Raw genomic sequence first — 23,700 nt, 5'->3', positions numbered from 1 at the left:
CAGATTTCTCCATTAATGCTGGGTTACTCCAAGATTCTGTGCTTTTATTCACACTCTTCCTTCTATACATGAATGACTTTCTCTCACGAACCTGAAATTTATCCATAGTTTTCCTGATGACAGTACAATCCATCTTCTTTATTCATGAAACCTCATCATCATCATCAAATTCCTCACATGTACCCTCAAGTACAGGATATTATGATAGTACTACATGAAGAACTTACATCATTACTAACTTCCTATCAACAATATTCCTCCAAATCAATCTGTTATAAGATCTTATATTTCTGCCTTTACATAATGTGATCCACATAAATAATGAATAAGAGAGAGGATAATGCGTTACATATGGAGGTAGCAGGGATTTTTCTCCCCGAAATTTACGGAAATACTCTACCAAAGACCCCCCCCCCCTAGACCTACCACCAGGTAGGTCTGTGGGGGGGGGGTCTTTGGTAAAACAAGGACTACATTTTGGTAAAACTTTGGTTGGTCTTTGGTAAAACAAGGACTACATCCGGTTTCACCAGTACAGCCACTCTGGTCTTGCGGACTATGCACTGGATACCTGCCATAGAATATGGTGGAAGAAAGCCACGATAGTACACCGTAGTAAATACAAGTATGAAAGGCTTTTCGTGGAATCAGCTTCAGCCCTAAGAAACAATCCGAACCTCAACAAATTTGGCTGCATGAGACTGCCTCAAATTTGGGAAACCTACATCAGAAGACCTTCAGCCCAATCGCCCAAGAATACCAACATTGCTCACTAGGGGGCACCATGAGGACTCTAGGAGAAATAATAGCTTCTTGCTTCTTCCTCATTTACTGTTTGTTGTGCCTGCGTGCACATGTCTTGTTCTTAAGTTTCTTGAAAATGGCAACGTGATGTTGCCAAAATACTGAAGTATATTAAAATTTATTTTAGTGTATATCCTAGTGACGTAATTTCCTTAAATTACTTAGTAAACAAAGGTGAGTTAGTCAGTCTTATACAGAGGTAGGGGAATTTTTTTACCCAGAAACTTGGGTTTTATTTGAGCTACAACATCCCTGATAGCCACTCTGCTGTTGTTTGGTACTGGCGTCAGCAAGCACGCACTCAACAAACAATGCCACGTTTGTAAGAACAACTTAAATATAAATACAACATTTTTTCATGTCAATTATGTAGTGCAATTTTCCTGTGCTTCACAGTTTTAAATTTCAATGTTTTTATTACCGTTTCCTTTTCTAAATCACTTAGGGAATTGAACAACATAGATACGAATATAAATTAAATTATACTTTAATAAATATTTCCAATATTTCGGCAACGTCACGTTGCCATTTTCAAAAGGAACTTACAAAAAGGCACGTGCATGCAGGCACTACAACACAGTAACTGAGAATGAAGATATGAAGCTATCATTCTCCTAGAAGTCCTGATGGTGCCCTCTAGCGAGCTAAGTAGGTGTTCTTGGCTGTTGGGCTGAAGGTCTGCTGATGTATGCCTCCCAAATTTGGGGCAGTCGCATACAACCAATGTTGAGGTTTGGAGAGGGATTTGGAGAGTTTCTTAAGGCTGAGGCTGATTCCATAAATAGTCTTTCGAATTTGTATTTGCTACGGTGTATTACTGTAGCTTTCTTTCTATAGCTTTCACTGTGTTCTGTGGCGTGTATCCAAAGCATGGTCTGCAAGACCAGAATGGCTGTACTTGTGAAACCGGATGTAGTCCTTGTGTTCAGAAATTCGATATTCGCTGTCCTGCCTGTTTGGCCAAAGTACGACAGTTTACAACTACAAGGGACCTGGTATACACCAGGTAGGTCTAGGGGAAGTGGTTGGTCTTTGGTGGAGCAGATAAAGGATGCCAATTTTCTGTAAGGCCTGTAACAGGAGGTGAGGTCATGTTTTTTTAAAATTTTGGTAATTTTTTCCAAAGTGCCTCGGATGTAGGGAATGGTGATGGATTTAGAGTAATCTTTGTTGTGGAGGGGGGGGGGGCTGTAGTTTGTAGGTTTTAATATTTTTTGGATTTTTTTGGGGGGATAGCCAATGGCTGAGAAAGTGTTGAGGATGTGATTTAGTTCAGTGTTTAGGGTCGTTAGAACAGACTAGTTTAGCCCTGTTGTATAGTGTTTTCACCACTCCATATTGTTGTGAGGGGGGGGGGATTGTTGGTGAATGTATCTGCCTGTATGGGTGGATTTTCTATAAACTGAGAAAATCAAGGTTCCATCAGGCTGGCGGGTGACTGGTGTGTCTAGGAAAGGGAGGCTGTTGTTTTCCTCTTGTTCCAGGGTGAACTTGATTCTGGAGTGTTGGTTGTTTAAGTGTGTAAGGAAGGAGAGGAGTGTTTCAGAGCCATGTGGCCAAATAGCGAACACATCATCAACGTAGTGAAGCCATATGGTTGGTTTTTTGTGGGGCAGAGGCTAAGGCTTTTTCTTCAAAGGTCTCCATAAAGAAATTGGCCAAGGGTGGGGGAGAGTGGTGAACCCATGGCTGTCCCCTCTATTTGTTTGTAGAATTTTCCCTGCCAAATGAAATAGCCTGAGTTCATTGTGAACTGAAATAGGGCTGAGGTGAAACGATAGCTTCATATCTTCATTCTCGGTTACTGTGTTGTAGTGCCTGCGTGCACATGCCTTTTTGTAAGTTCCTTTTGAAAATGGCAACGTGATGTTGCCGAAATATCGGAAATATTTATTAAAATATAATTTAATTTATATTCATATCTATGTTGTTCAATTCCCTAAGTGATTTAGAAATGCATAACCAACGTATAAGCCTGTCTACGAGAATTACCGTTTCCTATTCTTAGAAGTCACCTGAAGAAGGCTGTCAAAAGCCAAAACTAGTTGTGTTTTTATTTCAGTAAAGCCTTACTATTATTCTCGGTTTTAGTCATTAAATCTTTTTATTAAAATGTATCATAACAACCGAGTCAATGTTCCTGAACGCATATATATATATATATATAAAGTCTGGTTTATCCATGGAAATGGGATGCATCATGGGATAGGTGAGTATTAGGCAATAGGTCAGAAGTTCTAGTCTGTTTTCTTCATTCCTTATTATGCACTATGTTAATGCTTCCTGCTGGTTATCTAGTTTTGACTCTTAAGCACCTTCAAAGTGTACATTATTTAAAATGTTTCAGATGAAGCATACCAAAAGTTTCAATAAAACCTTTATTAATGTATCTCACTTGACACAGATATTTGTAACAGTCAGGAATGCATGTTCAGGAGATGATTTTTCATCTCTTAAAGTGGCTTGAAGAAATAATGTTTGGTCTCTAGAAGAGAATTTGTGATATATATCAGGTTCTTCATTTTTTTTCTTCTTAATTATCAGTGTTATACATTTTACACCAACACTAAATTTAATCTTTAATTAAAAATATTCTATGTTAAAAGGTACCATCAAGAATAAAAAAAGTTAAAATTTCAGTGATACTACTATACATGGAAAATATGGGTGCTAAAATTATGAAGAGAAGTTTTTTTTTTTCTAAAAGGGAAAAAAGTATTCTCACATTTCACAGAGGAACTAGAATACTCCTGTGAAGTATGATGATATTATATTGTAATTCAAACATTATTGATGTCTGAATTGTACTCATCTAAATGGTTAAGAATTGCAAAAAAAATTCAAATAATATCAAAAAATTTTCATACTTAACACAATAAAAAGAAAATGAGTAAATAATAAATATCCAAACTAGAATATTAACCTTTTGAACGGCTAACTTCTGCTCTACTTGGAGGTGCTAACTTATCAGGCGGTATCCTTGTGTCCCGGTAATCAGAAGGTGCTTCTGTCAAAAAGTTGGATGGCACAAGTCCTCTAACACCATTAATTTCTCCCATATAGAATCCATCTTCATCCATACCACCATATACATAGATTATATCTCCAGTGCTAAAGGCTAGTTCCATCTAGAGAATATACCAAAAAAGAGGAAATTGATAGAATGGAAGATATATAATACAGTATTATTAAAACAGTACTAATATTCAGTAGTAATAATGCAAGCGAGTAAACAGGAGATATAAGAAAATAAATAAAATTGATGGTAATAAAGCAGTAGGATATGATGGTATATATCACTTTGAGAGAAGATCCAATGAGTTAATATGAGATAATGTACTTGCTGCAAGAATCTTGCAACCCAATGAGTCTCAAAGAAGTGGAAAGAGGAAAAAATTGTTTCACTCTATAAAGCAAGTTAAAAGATTGGGGCTTTGAATTATAAGCCATTCTGTTTGCTGGAGTAGTTAAGGTGTTGGAGAAGTTAGTGAGTTCCAGGATCCAAAATGGAGTTGATAATAGCAACATTCTTTTGATGGTCAGCATGGATTTGCTAAAGGGAGATCATGTTTTAGAGAGTGTTCGTATAAACAAGTAACAAATGCATCGAACACGGGAGATCAATATACTGTGATTATATTCTTGTATTTTGTAAAGGTCTTTGATGTATTAACACAACAAATTGGTAATTAAACTGGAGTGGATGAGTTAGATAACAGATTAGTATTAAGTTAGATTAACAGATTGATAGCAGATTAGTCTAATATGTAGCAGCAAGTTGTGTATGGGTGTACAGTGTTTTATTATTATTATTATTATTAAACAAGACCTCATGGAGTCAAAGACTCATCTAGGAGGTCCTTTTATCTCACACACATCTCATCATACCGGGTCTTAAACACATTCAAACTCCTTGCAGACACCACACTCTCAGGCAAGGCATTCCAATCATTCACAACTCTGCACGAAAAAAACCTGCCTCTCACTCCCCTACTCACACCCTCTTTATACAGTTTCCAGGGATGACCTCTGGTTCTCCCCTGATCTCCCACTATTCGCTGTAGAACCTCTCCACCATTGATCCTATAGCAACCCCTTACCAACTTGTAGGTCTCTATCATATCTCCCCTCTTCCTTCTCTCCACCAGTCTCTGCAAATTACATCTTTTCAATCTTTCCTCATACTCGACATTCCAGAGGTCAGAAACCACCTTAGTCAGTCGCCTTTGGACCCTTTCCAACATCTCTTCATCCTTCTGAAAACCAGGTGACCAAATCTGGGCACAATAGTCCATGTGTGTCCTAATCAAAGCCTTATACAATGGAACAAGAATCTCCCTACTTCTACACGTCAGTGTCCTCCTCATCATTCCCAGAAGTCTTTGTGTTGTCTTCACAATTTTGGCGATGTGACCCCTAAATTTTAGATCCTTATCCACTATCACTCCCAGATCTCTTATTTCCTCTACTTCCAACAATATATTCTTACCAAGCATAAATTCTGCATCCCATCTTTGTTTTCCAAATTTTAAAACCTTACATTTTGCAACATTGAACTCACATCCCCATTTGCTTGCCCAATCACTCAATTTATTCAAGTCTTCTTGCAAGGCCACAACATCTTCACTACTCTTTATGGTTCGTCCCAACTTTGCATCATCTGCAAACAACTGAATATCTCCATCCAAATCTTCGCCAATATCATTAATATACAAGTTAAATAGTAATGGCCCTAAAACAGATCCCTGAGGCACTCCACTAGTGACTTTCCTTTTCCTGGATATTGCACCCCCATACACAACTTGTTGATACCTATCAGATAGCCAGTCTCCAATCCAATGCACTAATCTAATATCCAACCCCATCTGCTCTAGTTTGACTGTCAACTTATCATGAGGCACTCTATCAAAAGCTTTTGCGAAATCCATACTATTATGTATATTACTGTGTATCCTTCTCCTCTGTCCAAGGAAGCAGTCACTTTATTGTAATAAGTAAGTAGATTACTAAAACACGACCTCCCTTTAGCAAATCCATGCTGTCCATCAAAGATTATACCATTGTTGTCAACCCAACTCTGGATTCTAGTTCTCACAAGCTTCTCCAACAACTTAACCACAACACCCGACACACAGATAGGCCTATAGTTTGATGCTTGAGTTCGATCACCTCCTTTATGAAGTGGCACAATCTTGCCCTCCTTCCACTCTTTAGGGACTTGACCAAGTGCAAGACTCGTATTAAAAAAATATGTCAAGGCAGGTGTCAACTCTCTGGCACATTCCTTCGGAATACGCGGTGATATATTATCAAGTCCCACAGCCTTATTTACATCTAGTTTACTCAACTCCCCAAACACCTCTTGCTCACTTACAGTCAGTCTCTCCTCCCCATCATCAACTGCTCTTAATCTCTCCATGAAGTCACATTCACAAGATTGAAAGATCTTTATGAACTGCTCATTAAGTATCTCCACCACACATTCTGCAACAGCTGTCTTTATACCATTTCCTCCAATCAATGTCATCCTTCCATAATCATTCTTTCTTTTGCTGGCTACATATCGAAAGAACTCCCTAGGATTCTTTTTAGCTTCATTAGCTAACTGCTGTTCATACCTCTCTTTAGCTACTCTCACCAACCAAGTCACTCTCCTTGCCTGGTCTTTGTAGAACTCATGAAATTGGTTACTTCCACTTCTCTTATGCTGCCTCCACAATGCCCTTTTTCTCTGTATTGCATGCTTAATCTCTTTATTCATCCATCTCACACCTAACTTATTTAACCTTCTCACCCGTGGTATACATTTAGACATTGCATCCACTAAATATTTTTTGAAAATCCCCCAAGCTGCATTGATCTCTTTTCCAGCTAACTCCTCATTCCATGCTACACCTGCAAGCTGTCTCCTGAGCTCTTCATAATCACCCCCCTTGTAGTTCCACATATACCCTTTTTTCACAGGGGTCCTTGCACTGCTGGCAACCACCAAAGTAATCACCTCATGGTCACTTTCACCAATTGGTGGATGATTTGATACCTCATTGATAATTACATCCTCCGATGAGATGACCAAATCCAAGACCATTAATCCTCTTGTGCCCTCTGTTACATACTGTCTGAGGTAGTTATCCCTCAAAAACTCAAGAAACTCATTTTCTTTACTTCCAGTTGCTATCTCTTCATTCCAGTCTATATTGCCATAATTAAAATCACCCATAATGATCACCCTTTTCTTATTTGCTTGGCTTATTTGACTATACATTTCACTATCACCACCATCCACATTACCAGGTCTATAACAACATCCCACCAAGTATTTGATTCTATTCACCTCTATCTCACACCATACTGCCTCAAAACCACTGGCCCCATTTCCCCCTTGCATCTCTACCTTGTATGGACATAACTCTTTCTCTATCATCAATAGCACTCCCCCTCCCTTTTTACCCCTTCTATCCTCACGAAACACATCATACCTTTCCATCTCTATTCCTGTCAGGATGTCATCCTCATCTAACCATGTCTCACTTATTCCGACAATCTCTGGGTGCACAGACGCAATTAGTGCAACCATTTCATCCGCCTTGTTTCTTATACTTCTAGCATTGGTATACAAACACAACAACTCATTTCTGGATCTACAGCTAGTTCCACTGATACCACTCACTCGATGTGATCTCTCCATGCTGGACTGGGGCCATTTCCCTTTCTGCTTCTTCATTTTAGAACCCTTTGCAATTCCATCTGTTTCCTTTTGATCCCTGATCATCCCATTACTTTCCTGCCTACACATTCTCTCACCTCCTCTTGGAGCATCCACCTTTCTCACGCTGTGTATCCCTGTCCACCCTGAGCCTCCCCGTTTCCCTGCTCCTCTTGCACACCCATTCTCTCATTATCTATACTCATACCACTCACTTCCACATTCATTTCCACTCCTTCAATCTCTCCTGTCTTACTCTCCTGCTCTTCCACATCACTCCCCTCTTGATCTGATTCATTCTCTCTATTCACTTCTCTGCCTTCCAGCAGCAGTCTCTCCAAGCGACTCACACCATAACCACTCAAATGCAGTCCATCGCTCCCATACAGCTCACTTCGTCCCTCAAACTCATTCCACACATTAACAAACTGTACTCCCATCTCCTCACACATTTCAGCCAGAATATCATTCATAATCCTTGCTCTCCGCCTCATTTCACCACAATCATACCTAGGCAACACACTGACCACCTTTCCTGTCACACTATTCTCCTTTATCTTTCCAAGCAGTCTCCTGACATTCATTTTGATATGCTCTTTGTTCTCTCTCAAATCATTTGTTCCAATTAATACAATTAACTCTTTTGCTCGTTCCCGCCTCATGTTCAATGCCTCAATCACTCTACTCATTTTACCGCCTGGAAAACATACCTTGTGCATTTTATCCTCTAGCACACCTTTAATAATGGAGTCGCCATACAACGCCACTCGCTCATCTTTTGTTAACTCTTTCATGCCATCATGATTTATTTTAATAGTTTTGACCTGCATTCTCTTAATTTCATTCCGCATCCATTTCATTTCTTGCTTCATCCAATCCAATTCACCTTCTGAACCTCGCGACACATTCACTCTATCATTAAATCTTTCTAACTTTCTAACTCTCGACCCTCTCTTCTCACTTTCCCTCTCATTCATCCTTCTTTGTTTCCGTACTTTCGGTCCAACATACGTCCAACTTTCACTGTCATTCTTCTCACTTTCACTCTCACATATCTTTCTTTGTTTCCGTACTTTCGGACTAACATGCGTCCAACTTTCGCTATCATTCTTCTCACTTTTACTGTCATTCATCTTTCTTTGGTTCAGTACTTTCGTTCCAACATGCGTCCAACTTTTGCCATCAGTCATTCTTTTTTCGCTATCATTCATTCTTTCGATTTTTTTTACTTGCGGTTTCTGCACCACGCCATTTCTACTTTCATTCGTTCTCTCAATTTCGTTTCTTTCCGCCTCACTTTCGTCCCTTTTAACATCCGTTACGGTTGTTAAAAGGGACGAAAGTGAGGCGGAAAGAAACGAAAACTCTTTTTCTTTTTTCCTGATTTTTTAACATTTTTTCGCCTGTCTTTCTCGCCATTCTCTTTCAAACGTGCACTCACGACACAATCGGTACTAGCACTTTCTGTCATCAACTTCATATTCGCATTCATCAATTCCTCGTTCAGGTCACATTTCGCACACACCCTTCTTCCATCCGCACTAAACATCCACAAATCATTTATGTAATCGAAGGAATACATATAACAGACCTCACACTTAACGAACCTACTGAAATCCAAATTAAAATCATGGAATGACAATGCAGCCGCCATTTTTTTTTCTCTGCCAAGTCACTAAAAGCATGCCTCAGAAGTCTGTTTTGAGCCATCACAGTTTATTTATTGATACTGGAGGAGGTTTAAATGAAGACATCCAATTTTTTGCAGATGATAAAATTGTGAAGACATAATGGAATATGGTGATGCAGAGGACACTGACATGTAGAAGTAAAGAGGTTAATACAGCAATCCCTCGATTAGTGCGCCTAATGCATTCTTTAAAACAGGCGCATTAATCGAAAATGCACTAATAGAATATAATAACCTATGGGAAAAAGTATAATTCATTCCTCAGATTTCTTTTTTGACCCTTAATTTTTTTTATAAAAGAATTAGGGTATGTCTCAGGGCCTAATTAAAGGAAAACCATGAAGCTGAAAGACAATAAAACATATTCAGAATATAAATTTATTATTCTACTTCTTAACAAAGAATTGAGCTAACAGAGTTTGGTGGGCATTTTTTTTTTTTTTTTCCCTACAACTGATGGTATGGCCCTATTGCCTCTTCTACTCTTCTGCAAATTTTACTGCTGCTTAAAAACTTCGATGTTTCAAATTGTTTCTGTGAAATCTCTTCTGGCTGACTATCAGTGGTTAAATTTTCTTCATATTCTTCGGGATCTTCCCGCTGTGCATCTAAATTTAGCAGGTTGGAATCACTCAATTCTTCAGAATGAGATTTAATTATCATTGAAGGGGAGAAAGAAATGAAGCATATAAGAATTGGTCGGCAACATGCGAAATCACATGCTTTATAGATAAAATTTCCCAACTGTTATACAAGCAAAATAGTTACCACTTTAAAAACTACAATGATCATAAAAGAGAAGTTAATTTTCTGATGTGTAATAATAAACAGCTCATCCCAGAAGACGGATTGATTATCCTATTATTGGAATGTATTCTCCTTTTTGCGACATGCGCAGAAGGGTCGAAAGGTCTCAAATCTGTGGGCATAGTATAGCAGACGGCATAAATCTTGGCAGTAAAAATTTGGAATATAGTATACACAGTGTACATAGAAGTAGTGTAGTATGCCATTAAAAATAACTTTATAAAATGTTTTAAATCGGTAACTAAATTATTTTGTTCTGGTAAGTGATTTTTTAAAATAGTTAGCCATAAAAATGTATAGATAGAAAATTTTTAAAATCTGTAACATTTATTTTTATGATGTATATAGGCACACTAATCAAATTTTAGCAGTGCACTAATCGAATTTGGGTATCGAAAAAAAATGAGGCACTAATCAAAAACGCACTAATTGGGGGGATTACTGTATTCTCTTTCATAAGGCATTAATCAGGCTGCATATGCATTACTGTGCACAGATTTGGCAACATGTGGTTTTCAGGGGAATGACGGAAAGATCCAGAGATAACTGAATATGGTGGTTTATGAAATAATGGGTACTTTCAGAGAGCCTCATGCATAGAAGGAGGAAGATGTGATTGAGACATAAGTTGGTAACAAGTTGTTACTACATTAATATGGAAGAAATTTTTCATAAGAATGGAGAGAGAGAGAGTAGGGTAGAACAAAAAGGCCATTCCAGAGAGCTGTATAAGGAGGATGTGAAAAGGGAAGTGAGAGTAGGTTTTTCTGGGTGGAAGTGGTTGATAAGTACAATACTTTGTCTGAGAGTGTGGGGAGTAGAAACAGCACATGAATGTATACTGTGTGCGATAAGGGGACTGCCCACAATAAGTCTCTCAATGATGCTAATAATAATAATAATAATAATCCTTGAATTACCTGACCTCACCAGAAAATAAGTTCCAGAAGAGTGGGGAGAGTAAGGAGTATGACAGTCAAGAGGTGAGCAACAAAAGGGCAGAAAAATGCAAGCAAGAATATTAGCAAGGTTGGTGTTGGAAATAAAGTGGTGGAAGTGAGCAATATGAGCAACAGCATGAAAGAAACAGTAGAAGAGAGGACAAGGTGGCAATGAGAGAGATAGAACAAGCATTTCTTCAACTGTTCTATCTCATGAATATTAGCAAATTAATATAATGGTGTGAAAGAAGAGAAAGCATAGTATGGAAGCATTTTGTATGGAAACTATATATGATGAGAGAATTGCTTGAAGAGGGTGTTACAAAATTGTGTTTCTAGGGAACAAAAATTAAGGATGTTAGTGATACTGTTAGGATACAGAGAATGAAAGTAAAAAAGATGATTATTACTACATGACACCTCCAGGGAATCCAAAGACTCATCAAGGGAGGGCACCTATTCTACAGCTCTATCTCCACCACTCAATCCACCAATGAACCAAAACTGCACCAATGCCATCTACCCCCCACCACTACTATTTTCACAGACAAACATCCATGCCCACAGTGGGATTCGGACCCACAGCCTTTTGGCTGGAGAGTGGATACGCTAACTACTCAGTCAACCAGGCTGGCCGAGCGGGTAACATAACCGCTCTCCAGCCAAAAGGCTGCAGGTTCGAATCCCACCATGGGTATGGATGCTTGTGATTGTCTGTGAAAACACTAGTAGTGGAGGTGGTGGACGGTAGATGGCATTGGTGTAGATGATGAGGTTGAGTGGTCATGACAGAGAGTTGTAGAGTAGGTACCCTCCCTCGATGAGTCTTTAGACTCCCTGGAGGTGTCAAATAATAATAATAATAATTATTATTATTTTGCTAAGTGCAATTGATCTGCAAGGTAACAAGTTATACAAGATATGAAAAAGTTTCTAGTATGAGTGAATAAAAAGAATGAGAGAGTAAAGACTGAGTCAGTTGTAATAAGCTTTAATTGAAGTTACACAAATATTTAGCGGCAGCTAGAGCGTATGAACAAAAGTCTACTGAGTGTACCAGCCAATAATAAAAAGTATGATAGGAAAAATAAGAGTATGGGTATGAACTTAGAAAAAATGAAGGAGAGAGTGCTGTATGGAGATTCGTTAGTATGAGGTGTGTTAGTAGAGGATTTGACAAAATCGTACCAACCTGGTGCGACCATCAAGGACGTAACTGAGTCTATTAGAGAGCAAAAGGAAGGGGTGAAAGAAATGATTGTTGTGGCAGGTACGAATGATTTGAAAGGAGATAAAATGGAAATGATAGAGGACCTGAATTAATTGTTTGAGGTAGCAAAAGAAAAGAGTGAGAGAGTTAGGATGATCAGTCTTTTGCCGCGGTATGACAATGAAGTGTTTAAAAGGAGGGCCATAATTGCAAATGACTTTATGCGTGGGTTATGTATGATGAGTGGTGCGGAATTTGTGGACGTGTGGAGTGAGTTCGATGGGCGAAAGGATCGATATAAGATGGATGGCTTGCATTTGAATGGATTCGGTGTAAGGAGACTTTAAAAAGTGTTGTTGAATGAAGTGGATGTGCAGAATCAGGGAAACTAGATTTATTAAGGGGGGGGAGTAGATATGCAGACCTTAGGGAGGCAGTTGGGTGTATGAATGAGTATAATATGCCCGAGCGAATAAGGAAACAAATCAGAATGGGATAGTTAGTATAAGGCAACAAGGTAGGGATGGGACTAATGGGGGTCTGAAATCTCCCAACAATACTTTAAGAATAGAAGTTGAATTGCAGGATAGAGAAAAGAGCACATTTGATGCCATTTGGTGTGAGATTGTGGCTAGCAGAACAAAATATACAATTGGGTGCTGTTATAAACCAGGTGATGGAAAAGATGGTGGAGATAGTATGCACAAGCAAATAGAAGAAATGAGTGGAAGGAGGGTAATTAATATGGGAAATTTCAACTGTAGTCACATTGATTGGAGTGAGGAGAGGGCACACGGGAGGAATCAATTGGATTTTATGTGGTTATTAAGGGATAACTATCTGCGACAGCATGTAATGGAAAATACTAGGGATCAGAGAGTGCTTGACCTAGTGATTGCATCTGAGGATTTGGCTGTAACAAATATGATCAGATTGCCACCAATTGGTGAGAGTGATCATAGGGTCTTGACTTGGGATGTGGCTAAAGGTGTGGAATTTACAATTAAGACAGGGTACATGTGGAATTATCGGGCTGGAAAGTATGACAAGCTTAGGAGTTTGATTAGTTCAGTGCCATGGCATGTACAACTGCAAGGGCTAGAAGTTGATAGTGCATGGGATTGAGTTAAGGAGTGTTTGCATAAATCAATGGCTGACTGTATACCTAGAGTCCGAATAATAAATCAAGTAGGGGTTAAATGGATGAATAACACCATTAAGCTTGAGCTGCAAAAAAAGAAACAATAATGGAGGAAATTTACGGAGAAAGGTGATCGGCAGGCACATGAACGGTATAAAGCGCAGGCCAGAAGGGTAACGAGTGTGGTAAGAAAAGCAAAAAAAGATTACGAAAGAACATTGGCCATGTAGGCTAAAGAGAATCCTAAACAGTTTTTTCGATATGTTGCAAGTAAAAGAAAAAATGTATATAGCAGAATGATTTTAAAGAATGCCGATGGTAAGGAGGTAACTGAATCAGTTGATATAGTTGAGTTACTGAGTGAGCACTTTACAAGAATATATCATCCAGATGGTACATTGCAGAAATGAATGAACCAATAGATTATACGAGAATTGTGGTGAATGAAGTGGAGGTGAGTAGTCTATTGCATGTCAATACATCTGTGGGATTGGATGGTATACCAGCTCGTGTCTTACGTGAAGCAGCTAAAGAATTGTCAGTACCCTTGACCATTTTGTTTAATTTGAGTCTCGAGTCTGGGTAAGTCCTGAGGGGATGGAAAGAGGGGGAAAATAGTTCCACTGCATAAAGGAGGTTCCAAGACTGCTGTTTTAAATTACCGACTGATTAGCATATCAGGAATTGTTGTCAAAGTCTTAGAGAAATTTGTCAAGAAAAGAATACAGGATTGGATAGATGAAAATAGGATATTGCATGGGGGACAACATGGTTTTGTGAAGGGTAGATCATGCCTCAGAAACTTGCTCACGTTTTATAACACAGTGACGGCTGAACTGGATAAGGGTAATGGGTTTACAGTGATTCTACTGGACCTTGCAAGGGCCTTTGACAGGATACCACATGGAACTCTAATCAGTAAACTGGAGCAGATGGGGATGGATATAGGGTTGGTGAGATGGATAGGAGGGTGAGATTGATGGAGAGGTATCAGAGAGTGGTTTATTCAGGAGTTGAGTCCAAAAGACGGCTTGTGACTAGTGGTGTGCCGCAGGGCTCTGTTCTTGGACCATTACTTTTCAATTTGTTCATTAACGATATAGGAAAGGATCTTAGAGTAAGTGTTCATTTGTTTGCTGATGATGCAGAGTTGGGTAGAGCAATAGTTAGAGCACAGGATGTCAAAATTTTGCAAGATGATTTGGATAGTTTGGAGGACTGGGCTAAGGAGAATGAATGTCAATTTAATGTGGCAAAGTGTAAGGTTATGCATTTTAGGGTGAAATGATTAGCAGCAGTATATCACATTGGTGGAACCGTACTCTAGGAGATTCCCGAAGCCAGGGATTTTGGAGTGTTGGTGTATAGGAAATTGAAGTTTAGGGGGCACATTGCAAAAGTGGCTAAATCATCTCATCAAATCACGTGGCTTCTGAAAAATACTTTAACAAGCAGAGACAAACAAGTTATTGTTCCTCTGTATTGAGCCTTGATATGACCCCATCTAGACTACTGTGCCCAGATATGGCCGCCAGGGTTTCTTCTTGATATGGAGGAGGTGGAGAGGATCCAGAGACGAGTGACCAAGATGATAGCTGGTCTGTGGAATGAACCTTATGAGAACAGGTTGAAGATTTGTGGGTTGCAAAAATTGGTCGATAGGCAGAAAAGGGGTGATATAATTGAGACATTCAAATTACTGAAGGGTTTCTATAAGATTAATCCAGAAGATATTTTTGAAAATAGGACTGGTGGTGGGAGGACTAGGGGCTATACATGGAAGCTGGGCAAGAATGTGGTTAGCAGGGGTGTTAGAGCTAAGTTTTTTACTTGGAGAGTGGTGAATGAGTGGAATAAGCTGCTAGAGTCAGTCGTGGGTGCTACGACCATGTATGAGTTCAAGGCGAGGTATGATAGATACTGTGTGAATGTCGAATAGTTGTTCTTGACATGATGTTAGGACCTAACTCGATGAGTCTGTAGACTCCTTGGAGTTGCCCGGAATAATAATAATAATAATAATTTCATATTGAAATTAAGAGTACATTGTCAGTGTTTGTGGAACAATAACTCATCATTGATTTTCAATCGAAGATGAGTTAGCCAATCTCATACGGAGGTAGCAGGGTTTTTCTCCCAGAAACTCATGTTTTTCATCCCGCATACAGACAAATCGGCCCTTCAGAACACATGCAATTTACAGACAAAAAATACTAGTTGTACTGGTGGTGGAGGTGAGCAGTAGATAGCGTTGATGGAGATGATTCGTAGTAGATGTTCAGTGTAGTGGTTGAGAAAGTTGTATTAATTGAGACAGTTGTAGGTGTCCTCCCGCGATGAGTCTTCGGACTCCTTGGAGGTGTCAGGAATAATAATAATAATAATATGCAATTCAAAGAAACAGAAATACATAGTAAATACAACAATTAGTTTACCATTGAAACAGTTACTAGAGAAATAATATTAAAAAATTATTAATATTTAAAAAAATGTTTTTGATATTTACATAAGATGAGATCCGAAACCTTTGGGAATCACCGTAAGATTTGGCTTGTGTAAAAGGCTTCACAACTTTCTTTGAAGAGACATTCATATTTAAAACTGCTTCTATGGAGAAGATGAGCTTCATTCCACAGGAAGTGTGTTTGGCATCAATACTAAGCTGTGCAAGACCAGACTTTTTCAAGTATTGAATGCATGTTTGTTATTGATGTACACTAATTCATTTTTCCACAGAACAGCGTATCTGTCCAAAGTATGTTAATTTATATTCACAAGGGATCTGGTAAACAGCTAAAGACAGCAGTGACTGTTTATCTTTTGTAGATAATAAGAAATGATCATTTTTGTTGATAGGAAAATATGTGGGATTGAGGCAAAACTCCTTCAAAATTCTGTCAATAATGTACAGAGCAGAAACTAAGAGAATATATCAGAGAGCAGAATGAGTAAAAAAAAAAACAGTAAGTCTGCTTTTGTTGACAGAATCTAAAAAAAACTTTATCAGAAACTTATTTAAGTTAAGGGATATTACATCCCATATTGTTTCTTAGCTGAATAATAAGAAACTCAAAGAGTTTCGTGCCATATAATCAGGTGCTGCACTATCCAGGTAATTGCTTACGCTTGGAATCACCGAACTTTATATAGTTTCTATATTCGGCATGAAACTCTTTGAGTTTCTTATTTGGCTAAGAAACAATATGAGATGTAATATTCCTTAACTTAAATAAGTTCATGTCGCCGAATTGAAGCCTTTGGCTCTTCATATAATTAGTGATTTATCAGAAACTTTTTTTAAAAAGGACCTTGCCAAATGTAGGAGCAGTATTCCAAGTACAGAGGATTTGGTCAGATGAGAAATACTTTCTAGATCTTAGCATCCAATAAGTTTTTTTGGATTTTGAGATATCAATGTGATATCATGACAGAGAAAAACTCGAATGTATAGTCATTCCTAGGAAGAAAATCGCTTATTGACTTAAGAATCAGAAGGCTTTAAAGATAAGATTTAACTTAAATGATTTATTTTATTTGTTTATTTATTTTTTGATGAAAACTTAAAAAAACTAATAGTATTGCTGGGAATTAGAATTTTTTTTCTTGAAAAATAAAATGTACTACATTCTATTTAAATGATTTTTCTTTTTAAAAATTAACACTTAAAGGTAATTCCAAACATTAGCCAAAATCTAGTCAGGACAATATTTGCAATTTTCTATTTTTGCTAGAACAAACAGTCCCCTCCCCCATTCTCAATATAGTAATGTGTGGGTGCCCAAATTCAAAGCACTGCTTTCCTGAATCCGCTCCTGAAATTTGGAATGGGTTGTTTATTGTTATTAAAAATGCAAGTCATACTGAGAACTTCAGGGACTAAGTATTTGCAATTCAAACTGATAATCTGTTGATATTGGTGCAAAATGGAATGCTATAATGAAGAAATTCCCTTAAGAGCTTGGAGGGATGAACCAAATCCTTGCTGTTGCATTATGTAGAAAGAACTCAATCCTGAATTTGGTGGTTCCAGCTCTACCATTTAGAACTACAACTATTATAACATGCAGTGCCATAATGTGAGAGGTTCAAATACTAAAGAAGACTACACCTGATTATCTTTTTAAGTTTGTGAATTTTTTGAGTTAATGATTGAGCTGACATATACTCTAAAACATATTACTAAAAACAACAACAAATAAAAAAATCCATATCACTTCATCAATTTCTGGCCTAACCACAAATATAAATACTGTGTGATGGATGGAATTATATAAAATATAGTTCAAGCATTTGAGATGCACCACCACTGGTGGTGGTGTACCCGTGGGTATATACCACATGGGTACACATTATCTGGCATTTCATGTTAGGAAACACAAAAAAAGAAGCCATCATTTGGATCTTTTCTGCTCAAAATTTCCTACTCCAATTGTGTTGCATTCATCTACTATTTCTATGAATTTCCAATTTTTTTTGTAGTCATCCAACTACTCAAACAGTGAAGCCAGTTTCCTTGAGATATTAAATGTTCAATTCCAAAATGCTTCTGTTTTCCAGCTATGCTTATCATGCAGAGGAAATGCTGAGCAATTGCTATTAGTAATAACATAATGCAAATCATATACCTATACACCAGAATACCAGATAATCCTCTCTATTCTCTCAACACTCTTGATCTTTTCTTAACCAGATCTCCTTCCAAATATTCTACAGAGATCACCTCTTCATTTGGTAAATCAGTCCAAAACCAATGAAAGTTTTTGCTCCCAAGTGCAACACTTTGCACTTGTTACCAAGAAAACTGAAACTTCTGTTTCAATACCATTCCTGTGTAGTGCCACTATTCTGCCTTCTTTACACTCCTCAGAGATCCTTTCTGTTGCACAAGTCTACTTATTAAACCAGAGCAAAAGAACAGGCAACTTACAATCCTTAAAATACTTGGTCATATGTCATCCATTCCAAGTCATATTAACATCTAGTCTAATTAACATTTCATCTATTTCTGATTCTTTGACTTCTAGTCCCTCTAGCATTTGTTTCCCTTCTAGGTGTTGCACACCATCATTCACATGACATACGTTGACCAAGTACTCAGTAAAGAATTTCACTCATCTTCTGCAACGTTTATCCTCCCTACTATATCTATCAGCGTCACCTTTTGTACTTATTACTTGCCATATAACAGAAGAATTCCCTTGAATTTTCTTTCATTTGAATGGCAATTTTCCTTCCATGTTGTTTCTCTTCTTTGCCATGCTTGTTCCTTTTCTAGCCTAGCATTTTATAATCTTCATGAATTTGATCACAACAATCTTATATCTCCTCAATAACAACTTATTTTCCAATACTGCTAGCACTGGTCATCAGTTTCGCTTTCTCTGTCTAACCCTTGGTATACAGTTATACATTACTTGTGTGAGATATGTTCTAAACAATTCTCATACCATGTCTTTTCCAGTTCACTCCAATGGCACTGATGTCAACAGACTGGAGCTTTCCATAATCACTCACAATAGAGCTCCACACATCTCCTTTTGATGGTAACCCTCCCAAACTGGTGCTTCACAATCACTCTCACCAACTGGTGGCAGTGTTGAAACCTCATTCACAGACACCTCCTGTAAGGTATCACCAAGTACAACACTTTAAAATCTCTTATTACTTCCATCACATGCTATTTAAGAGTTATTCCTTACAAAAAATTCTACATGTTCAACCTCTTTGTTTCCATATACTATTTCCTCCTTTCAATTCACATTTCTATAATTAAAATGTTCAATTAAGATCCTCCTCCTTTTACATCTAAACAGATTTGCCTAAATGATTCATGACTGGTATCTTCTAAATTCTCAGGTGCCTATAACATAGGGTTGCCAGATTTTGGAAAAACAAATACAGGACATGGGTCACTCATGTCCTGTATTTGGTTTTCCGAATACGGGGCAATTTTGTGAGTTGGTTTTACACAAAAAAAATAAATCTGGTTTTACAAAATAAGCATCAATACTTTTAGAACTGGCACTCAAAATGCTCAATTTGTGTTTCTGAGTATTAATGTGTTGTGTAATATCCAATCGTCCCCCATGTGCAATATTAAATGTTTATCTACAGATTTTGTTTTTCGACTTCATCGTTATGTTTTCCTTTTGCAATAAAATTCCATTTTTTCGAATAATTATCATTAAAAATGCACTTTCGTTTTGGCATTATTAAGGGCTTAAGGAAAGAAACAAAATTTAATTAACTTTGTATAATTAATAAAGAAAATAAATTTACCTTTAATCATATATTTTATGTATTAACCAAATCTCACACATTCAAAAAAGACAATATTATTATTTAATAATTATTGAAATAACATCCACATACCACACCAATACCAAACCACACAATGTCCAAATAAGAACTGTTTGAAAATAAGCAAATGCAATATATCTGTACAGAATTATAAATAACATGCTTATACTAAATAAAAAGCGACCAATGAAAGGGACAGTTGCCACCATAAACTGTAACAATTAATTTCCTCGAATTGTCAGTTTTTATGGCTTACAAATCAGTTTAAGTTGGATTATTCAAAAAGAATATTGAAAATTATAATTGCTTTACATAATATTTTAAAGTTTATCTTTTCATTAAAATACGAGACATTAGGCTGTCCCTACAAATACAATACGGGACAGCAAAAATCAACGTAAATAAGGGACAGTTCCATATATAAGCGACGTCTGGCAAGCCTACTATAATAACATCCTATTAGGTATACTATCTATGTATTTCAATGACATGCCAAATAGCCTCAAAGCAATCATATGTGCTGCTATTTTTCCACCTCTACCTTACAGGGAATATTCCTCTGTAATTATTAATAATACTCACTTTCCACCCACCCCTCTTTTTCCCTTTCTGTCCTTCCAGATGATTCTATATCCCTTCATTTCTATACCAGCCTGTTTAGTATCCCCTAATGCAATTTTAATTTATGCGAATTATTCTTGGATAGATTGACTCAATCAATATCACAAACCAAGCTCTCTTGTTTAAGATACTCCTTGTATTTAATATATAAGCATAACCATCCCATCTCGATCATTCTTGTTTTGTTTCCCTATTCCTTACTCCAAGTAATTCTCTGACTCTTGCACAGTCTATTATTCTGCCCTATCATAATTTTCTCACTATGCCATCCTGGATGGCTAAGTGGTTAGCATACCCACTCTCCAACCAACAGGTTGTGGACTGGAATCCTGCCATGGTATGGATGGATTGTCTTCAGATGAGAGATAAATTTCATCACCTGGTGTGAGACCACCATCTCTGTTATTGAACACCTCTTGAATTGAAAAAGTAAAATTTCCATGTTTGGTTACTATAATTATGTAAAAAAAAAAAAAAAAAAAAAAAAAAGTAAAAAAGTATATATATATATATTTTTAACTTAAGTATAAAGAGCTAATAAGCTTCATCTATATCCAATCTTTGAGTTTCTTATTCGGTTTTAAAACTATGTGGGATTTAATATCCTCTTAATTTAAGTATATTTTTTAAATTTTTTTGGGGGGGATTGAAGAGATACCAAAAGAGGGAAAGAGAAGAAAATGTCAAAGAACAAGATGGAGAGATGATCTAGAAAAATTTGATGTGAGAAGGAGGACATTGGCTAAAGATAGACAGAACTAGAAAGTTAAGAGGGAGACCTATATCCAGCAGTGGATAGAAAGAGGCTAAAAAAAGAAGATATATACATATAATAATTACTAATAAAAATCTTTAGTCAATCCGCAGAACTACAGACTAACATACTACAGATTTTTATGGACAGTTTTGACACATTAACAAAAAACTTGTCCCTCCACTTAAATATGTCACTTCTGTGACTTTATTATTATTATTATTACCCAAGACCCCATGGAGTCAAAGACTCATCTGGGAGGCTCTTTTATCACACACACAGCTCATCATACAGTGTGTTAAAAACTCAAATTTTCTGCAGGCAAGGCATTCCAATCATTCACAACTCTGCATGAAAAAAAAACCTGCTTCTCACTCCCCTACTCACATCCTCTTTATACTGTTTCCAGGGATGAACTCTAGTTCTCCCCTGATCCTCCACTATTTTCTGTTGAATCTCTCCAGCATTGATCCTATAACAACCCCTTACTAACTTGTAGGTCTCTATCATATCTCCCCTCTTCCTCCTGTCCACCAGACTCTGCAAGTTGCATCTTCTCAATCTTTCCTTATACTCAACATTCCAGAGGTTAGAAACTACCTTAGTCAGTCGCTTCTGGACCCTTTCCAACTTCTCTTCATCCTTCTGAAAACCAGGTGACAAAATCTGGGTGCAATAGTCCATGTGGACTTAGGTGCAATAGGCCTAATCAAAGCCTTATACAATGGAACAAGAATCTCCCTACTTCTACAAGTCAGTATCCTCCACATAATTTCTAGAAGCCTTTGTGTTGTCTTCACAATTTTTGCAATGTGTCCCCTAAATTTCAGATCCTTATTCACTATCATCCCGAGATCTCTTATTTCCTCCATCTCTGACAGTATATATCCTCACCAAGAACAAATTCTGCATCCCATCTTTGTTTCCCAAATCATAAAACCTTACATTTTGCAACATTGAACTCGCATTCCCATTCCCAATCACTCAATTTATTCAAGTCTTCTTATAAGGCTTTCCTCCACCTCTGAGAGTATATATTCTCACCAAGCATAAATTCTGCATCCCATCTTTGTTTTCCAATCTGAACTCACATTCCCATTCCCAATCACTCAATTTATTCAAGTCTTCTTATAAGGCCACAATATCTTCTCTACTCTTCATGCACGAGGATACAGTGGATCTACTCTTCATGGTTCGTTCCAACTTTGTATCATCTGCAAACAACTGAATATCTCCATCCAAATCTTTATCAATATCATTAATATACAAGTTAAACAGTAATGGCCCTAAAACAGATCCCTGAGGCACACCACTAGTGACTTTCCTTTTCCTGAACTTGCTTCCCATGTTTCTCAATTGTTCTGATCCAGAGTCAAATGCATTTGAAACTCTGAGCACCTTCTCTCACACCAAACAGTAGTCATTATTCTAAATATCCAACACCATCCATTCAAATGCTGCTACCTAAGTCATCACAAACTTCCATTCATATTTATTCCATATTCACAAGCTACACACCCTTTGCTTTATATATATATAGCTCAGCTATCATGGCAATTATTACCTCTGTTTTAATTCTATTGTCCTACTTTGGCAACAGGTTAAACACTCTTTGCCTGTTATGCTATTATTCTTCATATCTTACAACAACTTCTTGAAATTTATTTTGACACTCTTTTTCATCTACCAAGTCATTTGTTAAAGAGTATCCATTTTCTCTGTTATTGGAGATCTCTTGAATTGAAAGAGCAAAAGTTCCATGTTTGGTTGTTAAGATTATGGAAAAAAAATTATATATATATATATATATATATAATTAAAGTTTATAAGGCCAAACACTGGAATAAGTTCATCATCATCAAATTCTTGCCATGTATCCTCAAGGGGTGTACAGGATATGATAGTACTACATGAAAATACATAATTACCAACTTCCTATCTAGAATTTTCCTCCAAATCAGTCTGTTACTTGTCAAGAACTCCAACATGATCAGATCTTATATTTCTATCGTCTAAGGCACTTTATACCATATCAAACCACCTATATCTTGGTCTTCCTCTGGGTCGTTTTCCTGCCAACCTGGCAGAGAGCACTTGTTTTGCTAATCTTTCGACGCCCATTCTGTTTAAGTGATCACCTGAGATTAGCTCTGCTAATGCATTCCTGGATGCTGACAATGTCAAGTTCTTTTCTAATATCCTCAAGTTCTTTCCTATTCAGGCCTCCATGGAGTCAAAAGACTCATCGTGGGAGGTCCTTCCTAAGAACATAAAGTCTGTCAAGACTCATCGAGGGGAGGTCCCCCCCCCCCAAGAAACACAAAGTCTATCATACCACTCCTTAAACTCATTGACCGTTCTCGCTCTCACCACTCCATCAGGCAATGCATTCCACGGTTCAACCAACCACCATGCAAAGAAACCACTCCTTACCCTCTTGCTCACAGCCTCCTTTTGTAACTTCCAGGAATGGTCCATTGTCATCACTCCTTCCCGCTGTTACACCAAGTGAAAGAACTCCCCAGTGTCCATCCTGTAACTGGCTCTCAGCAGTTTAAAGTCTCAATTATATCACCTCTCCTTCTTCTATTCACCAAACTCTGCAGTCCACATTCCCTCAGCGGATCCTCATAATTAACATTGTACAGTCCTGAAACTATCTTGGTTATCCGCCTCTGCACCCTCTCCACAGTTAATTTATCCCCTTCGAATGCTGGGGACCAAAT

General features: G+C 37.6%; 1 protein-coding gene across 1 annotated transcript in view; it reads right to left on the bottom strand.

Moving 5' to 3' along the window:
- LOC150102039 (RIMS-binding protein 2-like) overlaps positions 1-23,700 on the bottom strand; it is a 540,578-nt gene that overhangs the window by 13,088 nt on the left and 503,790 nt on the right. Inside the window, exon 31 of the mRNA XM_090399955.1 lies at positions 3,728-3,932. Within this exon, the coding sequence (XP_090256081.1) occupies positions 3,728-3,932 (205 nt within the window). The remainder of the gene's footprint in view (positions 1-3,727; positions 3,933-23,700) is intronic.

The sequence above is a fragment of the Typopeltis vanoorti genome, chromosome 11 (assembly GCF_054136105.1).
Source record: "Typopeltis vanoorti isolate ZY-2024b chromosome 11, IOZ_Tvanoo_1.0, whole genome shotgun sequence".
NCBI classification, from domain to species: Eukaryota; Metazoa; Arthropoda; class Arachnida; order Uropygi; family Thelyphonidae; genus Typopeltis; species Typopeltis vanoorti.
Note: the sequence above shows the minus strand (reverse complement) of the source record. Positions and strands in the feature narration are given on the sequence as shown.